This window comes from Rhineura floridana, chromosome 4 (genome assembly GCF_030035675.1).
Source record: "Rhineura floridana isolate rRhiFlo1 chromosome 4, rRhiFlo1.hap2, whole genome shotgun sequence".
Lineage (NCBI taxonomy): Eukaryota > Metazoa > Chordata > Lepidosauria > Squamata > Rhineuridae > Rhineura > Rhineura floridana.
This window is the reverse complement of record NC_084483.1, coordinates 148803099-148814231: the sequence shown is the minus strand read 5'-3', so window position 1 is coordinate 148814231 and position 11133 is coordinate 148803099. Positions and strand designations below refer to the sequence as shown.

At 40.8% G+C, this 11133-nt stretch overlaps 1 protein-coding gene across 1 annotated transcript; it reads right to left on the bottom strand.

Annotated features, from left to right (window-relative positions):
• Window positions 1-357: 357 nt before the first annotated feature.
• On the bottom strand, window positions 358-10929 carry YIPF4 (Yip1 domain family member 4). The gene is made up of 6 exons (XM_061624739.1): window positions 10497-10929; window positions 8970-9132; window positions 7370-7541; window positions 4984-5061; window positions 4226-4339; window positions 358-1247 (listed from the first exon to the last, which is right to left on the bottom strand). Exons 1-6 carry the CDS (start codon window positions 10606-10608, stop codon window positions 1110-1112), a joined length of 777 nt encoding a protein of 258 aa, XP_061480723.1. The 5' UTR covers window positions 10609-10929; the 3' UTR covers window positions 358-1109.
• Window positions 10930-11133: the final 204 nt, after the last annotated feature.

Genomic DNA, 11133 nt, shown 5'->3' with positions numbered 1-11133 from the left:
ATGGATTGGACTCAAGATGTACTGTGAAAATGCTAAATCACATTAAACCAGCCTTTATAGGTAAAAGCACAACTTTCATTAAGTTTCCTACTTTCCTTGGTGGTAAAAAGCTAATATTGATCTAAGATGAAACAGCCATTTCAATAATATTTTCAAACTAAGTCAAAATTATCTTGGTCATCAAAGCAGATGTTTAATTCTGTTGCCAGTCAAAGCTTAACTGCTGTCATTCTTGTTCATCAGGTATCAATCTTGTATTAAGGAGTGTCATTTTACCATAAATAGTAGTATATAACCCCAACAATGAACAATATTGGGTCAAAACAGCAAAACGAGGTGTTATAAAAAGAAGTATAGTTTTGGAGAAGCACTGTTTATTCCATTACAAGATATTGTTCAGATTTATTTAAATGTCTTTCCCAACTTATCATCACTGCTGCAAAGCTGAAAATCCAGAGATTTTAAAATCAACACTGTAAAAAACATTTTATGGCATACATACATTTTTAATTAAAAAACAAGGCCTAATTCAAACACTTGGATCTTCAAACTGTTACGCAAGCTACCTGCTTAACAATGAAATACCCTAAGCCTACATATGGATGGACATTTTAGAATCAGAATTTATAATGGCCAAATCAAGAGTGTGCAAGGCACTACATTAAGGGTCATGTCTTGATTACAGGCTAGTCTGAATAATCAGGAGTGGGTTCATAAATATATCTACAGAATGTGTCATGTTGAAAGCAAGAACTGAACTATTAACAGTAACTGGAATTCCACTTCAATTTAATGTATTAATCATATGTTACTTGTGCCAAAAGTACAAGGACTAAGCTGTTACTCTGCAACTTTAGGCTATCTAACTTTAGGCTCTGCAATGTTCTTACCTTTGTTCAATAAAAATCTAACAAGTCTTAAACCTAAAACTCTGTTATAAATCTCTAATGTAACTAAAACTGCTTAAATAATATACACATATATATTTGGATTACCACTAAAACCTTGACAGCAAGATATGACACAGTCACTTGTCTTTTCAATCAGACGTTTCATCAGTCTTCATGGCAAATTAAGGTATTGTTCCTGTCCAAAACCAGCACTGCAGGTCACACTCCAGTATACAAGGACAAAAAATAAATGTACAATAAGAAGATTGGATAGATAAGGAGGGGCTTTTTGGTCTTAAATTCTTCTCCAACTAATAATGAAGCAGCACTGTATGCAGCCCAAAATACTCCAAAAAGCTGGAAAGATAAGAAAATGAAATGTTATGGCATGGAATGCCCTCAAAAGCAGCATTAATATGTGGAACAAGCAGAACAAGTTGAGACTAAGGCTGCAATCCAATACATGTCTACTCAGAAATAAGCTTCACTGGGTTCAATGAAATTTACTCCCAGGGAAGTGTGTATTGGATTGCAGCCTAAATGCTTAAAAACCATAGCCTATTGAAAATCAGTGGAGCCAAGTAATTATATTCACAAAGTCAGGCATTCCAAGTTGCTTTTTTCTTGCCATCTTTTAGTGAATGAAATGACAGGTCAATTTACAATGAGCTGAAAATATAATCAATTCATAAGGGTGCTTAATTGCAAATTAAAATTCCTTTAACATTTTTATCATAACATTTACATGTGACAGTTTCCAGATATTTTTAGAGCATTTACTTGTGTGTAGCATGTAGACTTGGGCCCTTTGGTCCCAGATCACAGACAACAGTTCTTTCTCCGCTCCCTAAACATCTATGCCAGAGAGGTTCTTCCTCTCTTATAACGCAATCCATACCTCCCAAAAGAGGTAGCTATGCTATGTAAACCATTAGTATCACCTGTTAAGGGCTCTGTCCCTAGAGGTCAGGGTGCTTTGAAATATTGACTAAAAACTCCAGCTGGGGAAAAATATAACTTATAGAGTTTCTGCTCACGGAACTCTGAATCCAAGCCTATATGTTTTATTATTTTTAATAATTTAATCAGATTTTACTTTTCTAATATCTGAATCATGTCTTTCTTTAAAACATAAGCTTACAATGAAATACAAATTTAATAACATGTTGAAATCTTACACTTATAATCCCAGAATTAAGGCAGACAAATTGAGTTAAGACTGGCTTTTTACGTAAGAAAAAAAAATCAGAACAAAATATCAGACTTTTTAGGCCAAGCATTAGAATGGGACAGAATAGCCCAGTTCAGACGTACATATCTTGGCTTATTAAGATACAATATTTAGGAGCCTTGTGCTTGGGTGCTCCATCCCTTCACCATACCTTTCCTCTCAGCTCCTTGGTGTACTGCTATTTAAAACATCTTGGGTGAATTAGGTTCCCATTTGATCAGAACTGGGTTAGGAATAAGCTACGTCCTTGAACCACAGTCTGAAACTGTTTCAGATCCTCGCAATCAATTTTTCCAGTTTGGATGAAAGAGGAAAGTGTTTAAATGAAGAGTTTCTGGGTTAACTGCAATGTGCCCAGAAGGGGGGGGGCACAAAGATGAGGCGCAAGACTCACTGTACATCCCAAACAGGCCAACTGGAGGAGGAAAGGATAACGGAAAAGTCAACTTTTATTTCTATAACTCTGTCCAGTAACAAACAGGCAGTGAATGCTGATAGACCACTGAAAAATAAGAGGGAGATATCAGCATGCTTGAGAGAACACTGACATTTGCAGAACCTCTGCTGAGGAATCCAAATTCCCTCCTTACTTTCTCTTCTTGGCTTGCCTAGATCGGGGACAATGAAATGCCAGCCTGCAGGCCCAATCCAGCCTGCCAAGCCTTCCCGGGTGGCCCACCAGACCCAACTTGGCACCCACTAGGGAAAAAGGCATGCAGAGCACTAGCAGGGACAGAGCAATTTTCAACATCATGATGGCAGTGCCATTCAGGAGTTTTCAATTGGGGAAGCACTCAGATTGATCATTTGATGATCAGGCAGAGGGGCAATGTTCAATCTCTTTTTCGTGTATGTGCGCATACATGTGTGCATGTAGATGAGACTGCCTCTGCCTCTGGATGTATATGTGTAGTGTGGATTCAGGGCCGGTTCTAAAGGGTGGCCAGGTTGGGCACTGGCCCAACGGCCCCTGGAGCTACAGGGGGCCCCTCAGCCACCCCTCTGCTCCCCTTCTGTGATCCACGCCCCCCACATCTCCCCACTTACCTGTCTGCTGTCTTTTACCGTTGCCCTTAATGAAGATGGGGGCTGCGGTTTCCCTAAGGTACTGAAGCCCCTGCTGCCATCTTAGTTGATGGCAGAGATACGTGTGCGTAGCATGCATGCGTGCCATCAACAAAGATGGCGGTGGAGGCTTCATCCCCTTAGGGAAACCGCGGCCGCCATCTTGGTTAATGGCAATAGTAAAACACAGAAGACAGGTAGGTGAGGGTGGGCTGCGTGCACAAATGCGAACACACACACACGCCGGGGCCCATGGCAAGCTGATGCCCAAGGGCAACAGCATTCCTGGAGCCGGCCCTGTGTGGATTGCATATGTGTGAGGGGATGGCCACACCCACTTTAACCATGCCCTCTTTGTCTTGGTCCTGCCTCTGCCAGCATGCAATACCCGAAGGGTTAGCCAAGAGCAAATATGACTGGCCACCCCTGCTCTAGATGCTGTAAGAACACCTGCTGCAATATTATGATTCTATATTCACAAAGATGCCTTTGGCTTAGCCAGTTTGATACTGTAGAGGAATTGGACTGACATGGCCCAAACAGCCAAGTACTGAGGTGGCTAGTAGTCATTTCATTTTTAATGTTTGTACACATTACTGTAGTGAAGGTAGTTTACAAGACATAGAAATGACAAAATATACAACACACTGTTATCCTATAACAATTCAAAATATAACTAAAAACAAGCTAACAAAATTCAGAATCCATTTTGCATCTATGATTACAAGATAAAAATAACAAAACCTAGAATTCCAAGATCCATGGACACCACACACACATACATATATGTGTGTGTGTGTGTATTGTTTGAAACCACTTACGGCAAATTATATGCATTTATATAAATTTAAACACCCTTATCCATTGACAATTTACCATTAGGGATTTCAAACAATACTTTACTGATATAGCTAAGTAGTCATGGATCTGCTTATAAGTAAAGAAAACATCTGCTTATAAAGGCAAGATACATTAAACTACAGAAAAAGTAGAATGTTTTTCAGTTTTATCATTTTCACAGACAAAATAATGAACTTACTTTGATTAGAGTAGAAACAACTTCAAATGATCCAACCACCAGAAGCACAGGTGCTATTACAATAAGAGGAAGTAAAGAATATCCAATCACTCCAAGAACTTGGCCATATGCAACCTGCAAATTTGAAATAAATTTACCACATTGTTTCCAATAACACACCATCTTTATCATCAACAAAAAATTATCAGAACCAAGCCCAGGAAGTCAACATTGTGTTACGTAGCAACCCCCCCAAACCCTCTTCTTCAGTTAGTCCAGGGATGGGGAACCTTTGGCCCTTCAGGTGTTCCTGGGCTACATTTCCCATGCTGGCTGGGGCTGATGGACCACACTTTCTCCATCCCTGAGCTAGTCCTTTTCTAAACTATCAGCGAGTCACATTATTTACACTGTCATTCCACTTCATAAGTCTTTCATCGATCCCTTTTCCCATCCTATAAGCTTGGCTTGTCAACCTAATGTAATGTAAGTTCTAAGCTCCCAGGGGAAGTAAATCTCTTATCTATTTTACACATTCTAGATTGCTGTTGACACTCTATTAATGGTCACTGTTTTCTTTTTAACAAGTACTATTTTCCAAGACATCCCTGATCATAAACTACTAAGCAATGCAATGTTGAAAAGGCAAGTTTGTTTGTTTGTTTATTAGTTTTATATCCCACCCTTCCTCCCAGGAGAAGCCCAACTGGCTAAAACCAATTTTAAGGTAATTCAAGTTTGACTTTCAAAGACCAAGTTCACTGTCACAAGATTCTTACCTCACCTCCAAGAACCCTGGCCAATAGGAAAATTGTCAAAGATCCAAAGATCCAAATAGTTATAATCCACGATACCACCTTAAGAAATAAAGAGTCTGGTCAATTCTTCTTTCACTGACCAATTTAATGTAATGCTGAAGGGACACAGTTCAGCTTACTTCTATAAATTATTTGCAAATGACAATTTTTTATATGAGGAAAGAGAAAAGGAAAGAAAGACTGAATGCACTCTCTCCCCTAAAGGGGAATCTAGCCATGCAATCTTATGCATGCAACCATTGGGGTATCATTGTGGGAAAAGCCCCCTGAGCATACTCAGAGCTCTAGTTTCATAGGCAACAGGTTGTGTCAGATGCATATGCATGATTCTCGGTCAAAGAATGAAGTGATCTTGTGAACACACTGAGCCAGAACACAAATGGCCATCCATAATTCACCAGCCCTATTGTGGGTACAATTATTTCAGTGCACATGATTCTGTCTTAAAAACAGCTGGGGGACAGGGCTAGCCATACCAAAGGTGGGGCTTCCTCTCTTTCTTGATCAAAAACTCTACCAGCAATTGCAGCAGAGCTCTGATCACCACTGCTATCCTTCCTTCCCACAGTGTGACTGGAAATTACCTTAGTGTGCTGTCACAGGCATTCTAGGAAAGAAGGCAGGCAAGTAGTAGCAGCAACCAGAGTTCTGCTCCTGTTGCCCCAGAGCTAAAGGCTATTTCAAGGGGCTAAAACAACTCCCCTATGAGGAAGGTTTCCAACATTTGGAGCTTTCTGGTATAGAAAAAAAAGACCTATAAGGGAGGACATGATAGAGATGTATAATATTATCCATACAGTGGGGGAAAGAGCACAGTTTCTCTCATATAATACTAGAACCCAGGGTCAATGAAGTTGAATTCTGGAAGAGTCATCAGGATGGTACTTCTTCTAGTAGCACACAGTTAAACTGGAATTCACAGCCGCAATATGCAGTGACACTTTAAAAAAGGGATTAGACAAATTCATGGAGGATAACGCTATCAATGGTTACTAGTAACAATGGCTGTATACTACCTCCAGTATTGGAGGTGGCATGGCTCCAAATACCATAGGGAACACAAATAGGGAGAGTGCTGTTCTGCTCATATGGTAGGCATCTGGTTGGCCAATGTAAGACCAGGATTCCAGACTAGATGTGCCCTTGGTCTGATCCAGCAGGGCTCTTCTTATGCTCATCTGCAGCGTTTAAACTGTAAGAAAAATCAGGAACCCCTGCTGCCACCATGGTAAGCTTCCACCTCTCAAACACAGCACAAATAGCTCTGCACCCAGAATCCTGTAGCCCAATGAAGTCCTGGGAAATATGAGGGCAGGTGGAAGAGACAGTAGCCTTTCACGTCTGGGATTGGCAAGTGTGTGTGCATACATACCACTGTAGCTCTATTCCTCCATTAAAACATCCGTGGCAGCAGCACAATACATGAACAAAAATGGATGCAATTGCAACAAAACAGGAGGACAAAAAGATGATATGAGAATATTATGAAGTCTCTCTCCCCCCATTACAAAGCAGCAATGTTGGCAGATGCTGTTGGTTTAATCTTTCTGAGATGGTGAGCATGGTAACTTTGAATGCTTTATGTACTTGGAGATATGGGTGATTTCACACCATATGTGAAGCAACAAAGGGAGGTTTGTCATTTGGCTGCCTACTTGGATAGGTAGCAACTGATAAGTATCTTAGTTGTAAAGCATGCTATGATATGGAAGCCAATAATGGAGAAGGGAGTGTTGGCTCAGTAATGATTTGGGCACACACAATACTTTGTCTCTCTTTGCCTTCTTTGCCCCTTTAGGTAGAAAAATGCCTGAAAGTTGTATCCTGAATCTGACATATTAGCAGTGTAGTGGTTGCCGCTACAGCTTTCTTTGAGCTCTTAGGTGAAATAAGAGCAGTGGGGAATAATTGGTCCCCATACTTTTTCTTGCTTTAGTCAAAAGTTAGTGAAGCACTTTTAGTATTAAACCAACCAGTGTTTCAGGCTCTTAAATTCTAATAATATTATTATTTTATTATTGTTTATTAATTTTTAATTGTTTTTATATTGTTTTAAATTTTAAAATTGTGTTTTAAATTGTTTTTAAAATATGTGTTTTAAATTGTATATTTGTTTTAATGTTTTTGATTGCTGTAAACCGCCCAGAGAGCTTCGGCTATGGGGTGGTATACAAGTGCAATAAATAAATAAATAAAGTAGGGAGGAAGAGGGTTCCAGAGCAGTTTACCACTGTTGATATATTACGATGTATGAAAGATTAAGAAATATGCATTTCAATGGATATCAGCCTAAGACCATGTCATCTCTCAGCCACACTTATTTATTTAGATGAAGCCCTTTACCCACCTTGAATTGACCATATAATGAGATCATTGAGAAGAAAAGGACAACTGCCAGAGGGCCCCAGAAGTCAGGATTATCTCTTACTACTTGTCTGTTAAATCCAAGAGAAGGCATTGGCATCAAGACACATCGGATTTTGTAGTATATGTCCTTCAGATCAATGTCTAGCTCCTCCCTAAAGTTATAGAATAAACACAACTTTCATAAAACGCCTCTGACATTATTTCAACACCGGAAAACAAAGATTTATAGAACATTCATACAGATTTGCATTCCAATTACATTGTGAAATGAAAACATGAATCGCAACAAAAGGAAAAAAGCATCACTCTCTCCCCATGCCAGCCTCTGCTGAACAAATAGAAGAAATACCACTTTTCAGCAACAGCAAGACCAGTAGCAAAAAGGCAGGTCTCTTGTTATCCTGCATTCCTGACAGCTTAATTAGCCCCGAGCCACATTTATTTTTATTAGTACACTGATTCCTTCATCATTCCAACCCCAGGGCAAGAGTCTATTGGCTCTTTGCTCAGCCCTTAGCCCTCAAAGAAGATTGTCACAGGAACTTTAGGAAGATGAGACAACAAACAAACCATGGTGCCTCCAGGAATAGAGTTGCTTTCACTGAGAAGACAGACACAAAGGTGTCAATTTTAATCAACTTGTAAAAGCTACATCTCTGTTGTCTATCATGTCTTGAGTTTCTAGCCAATTTCAATCACATTCACATATCAATTCTATTGAACTTGAATCTATAACAAGATAGTTGAATTCAACAATTCTGCATAGCAGCTGGGCTTCCATGTCTAGAGATGTGAAGGCCCAGAAAAAAAGGGGGAAATTCAAAGGGAAACTTTTTGGGGTTTTTTCCAAAGCCTTTTTGTTTTTCCAAAATGTTTTTTAAAAATCACCAAAAAAAATTCATTTTTTTTCAAAATTTTGCAGGTCTTTCCAGGCCTTCACATCTCTATCCATGTCACACTAATCCATGTTTAGTGCATTGTGCATGAGCTGCAGCAAGCCTTGGGTTCATATGCTCCCCACCCCCCTTGCACAGCTGAAAGGAAGAATTCACAAGCTTCTGCTTTTAGTTAAGCATACATTCCTGGATCCTGAATTCTGTTTTTTATTTAAGAAATTTCTTAATTGCTTTATATTCAAAAGTGATGTACAAAACAAGTCAAATAGAACAGAATTTCAAAACCATGTACAATCCAGCGGTCCAAAGTAGAGTTAGTTAACACAAAGTATGGTTAGTTTCAACAAGCCAGCTTCAGAAACTACATTTTAAAGTTGGCTGGTTTGAAACTAACATTGGTTAGTGCTAATCACAGTTTGTCCATCAAGGAACATGACAAATCATAGTTAAAGGAAACCAAAAACTTCTGAAGTCTACTTCCTAGCCAAGCAGAAGAACAGAATGAGGCACAAGAGTAATCTGTGCTATACTTTATATTAAAGTGTCAGTAGTAAGGGGATTTTAAAAACGAGTTAATGATTTTCCATTTACATCCTTGTTCACCATTCACAGACAATACTGACCTACAGCCAGTCTGCTTCAAACACAGAATTAAACTAAGAATCTCAGAGTAATGTTACTTACAAGAGTGGCTTATTATCTTCAGGGTCGTCATCTTCTACTTCCAATAGCCAGCCATATCCTCTCTGCCGCAGGAATGTAGTTGCAATAGATTCTTTGACAAATTCCCCACTTCCTCCACCAAGATTGAGCTTCACATCTGGAGGAGCTATTGAGCCACTCAGATCTTGACAGGGAAAATGACACATTTATGAGAAGGCAGCCAAGAATATGGTTTCCCTATTATAGGACGTATGGGTATGCATGAGTTTTGAAATTGAACATTTTATCTCTACCCCACCCACAAAGTGGCATATTAGAGAGGAAAATCACTACCGTATTGTGGAAGAATTAATGTTTTAAACTGCAGCTATTTCTGCAGATAGATCGAGTAGCCTTGAAAGTTATAAGATCACGTACTGCTGAGAAATATTTTATATGATGAAACTAAAGAACAAGAAGCAATTCTCAATTTAATCTATTAGGTATGCCCCGAAATCCAAACCTAAGAACAAATCAATACAAGATGTAGCCAAAGTAGGTATACCCCTGTTCCTCAGAAGCACATGGCATTTGTGGACAGTGAGTGAGATAGTTTAAGAACTCAGTTTGGGGGAGAATGAGATGGGCTGCCAACCACTAACTTAAAGCTTCTATATGCATGGCAACATTATGCAGCTGAAGCCCTGCTCATCTTGAGGACCCCTATCAAGCCTGTACTGTATACTGCTTAGAATTGCAGAAAACCTTGCAGAAAAAAAAATTTAAATCTCAGTATGTACCCCAATCCTTGAAATACTACTTCACTGAAAAACAATGCCATATAACCATCCCAGTCAACAAAGCAAGGTAATGGGGACAGCAGAAGCAGATGTACACCATAATACTTATCTGGGGCACCTTTGAATTTGGCAGACTACTGCCTAAAGAGCACAATGGTTGAGAATACATAAGTTAGCCCTCTCAGTCAAGTGGAAAGATGGAAAAACAAGGTGGAATAATCCGTCCTTTCCCAGCCACAAACAACCACAATCAATTTCTTTTCCACCACCACAGACCAAACGAAGACCACACATCAGTTATCCCAGAAGGACAAGTTTCCAATTCGTGCTCATGACGTATCTAGTCAGGGAACCGGTTTGCCATATCCATTCAATCGTGTGTGTATGAGTGTATGGCTGGCAAAAGCAGGGAATGGGAAAAGGCCCAAAGATGTGATCGATCTCATATACATATTTCACTTTGCTCCCCATTCATGTTCTATTCAAAAGCTTACATACATCACCATTAGAAAGAGAACCACTACAGGTCTCTCGTCCTCCCGATTTGCTTTCTTACTGGGTCAAATACGTCCCATCTGCACGCAGGTGCCTTTGCCACGCGAACTAGGCTGGGCCACAAGGCGGAGTGTTTACACTGGACCTTATTTCCACACCCACCAAGCGGAAAGAAACCTGATGGCATCTGCTTATTGGGCCTGCCACCCCTTTCAGCATGATCGCAGCTTCGGGGGAAGTGGCGCTACTTCCCACCGCAAACTCCCATTCTTACCTTCGGCATCGGCCGAAGAGACGAAAGTAAAGTCCCCGTTGCTGGGCGCGTAGAGCGGCGGGGGCGGAGGTGGCGGGGGCCGTGGCGGCTGCTGGGAACCCGGGGGCTGCATCACCCCGCCCGCTTAAGGCCTCGAAAGCCCGGCCGTTCAGCGAGCGAGACCACCGGGCACCCAGTCAACAGGAACACGAACAGACTGTAGCAAAGGCACCGCCAGAGCAGCCACCTCCTCTTGACTGAGGGACAGCGAAACAACAATAAGACTGCCCCTCCTATTGGGCTTCTGTAAGGCTCTCCTTAATTGGCTGGCAGAAAACTCTTCCTCATTGCCGTCGCCCCGCCCACGTTTGAGCCGAATCTCATTGGTGCGTGGAGTCACCGTGCCTGGTGATTAGCTGAATCAGAGCTACATTGAGGAAGGAGGAAATAGATTTGATGTGGACGATTGCGAAGAGAATGGGGCTGCATCCGGCCACTGTAGCCCTAACCCCGCCTTCTTCGAACACCCATCGCCTACAACTCGTTTGTGATTGGCCACGCTCTACCTCGTGCCTTAAAGGCAGGGATTTAACCTGTATGCAAAAGCAGTGCCATAACTAGGCAGGTGCAACAGGTGCACAGGCACAGGGCACAGGAC

What these genes read in the sequence shown, in the direction of transcription:
- YIPF4 (XM_061624739.1), bottom strand. Translation starts at nt 10,608, where the DNA reads ATGCAGCCCCCGGGTTCCCAGCAGCCGCCACGGCCCCCGCCACCTCCG. An exon ending in CATTATATGGTCAATTCAAG is followed by an intron (nt 5,062 to 7,369) that starts GTGGGTAAAGGG and finishes TTATTTCTTAAG; the next exon opens with GTGGTATCGTGGATTATAAC. An exon ending in TTGTTTCTACTCTAATCAAA is followed by an intron (nt 1,248 to 4,225) that starts GTAAGTTCATTA and finishes TTATCTTTCCAG; the next exon opens with CTTTTTGGAGTATTTTGGGC.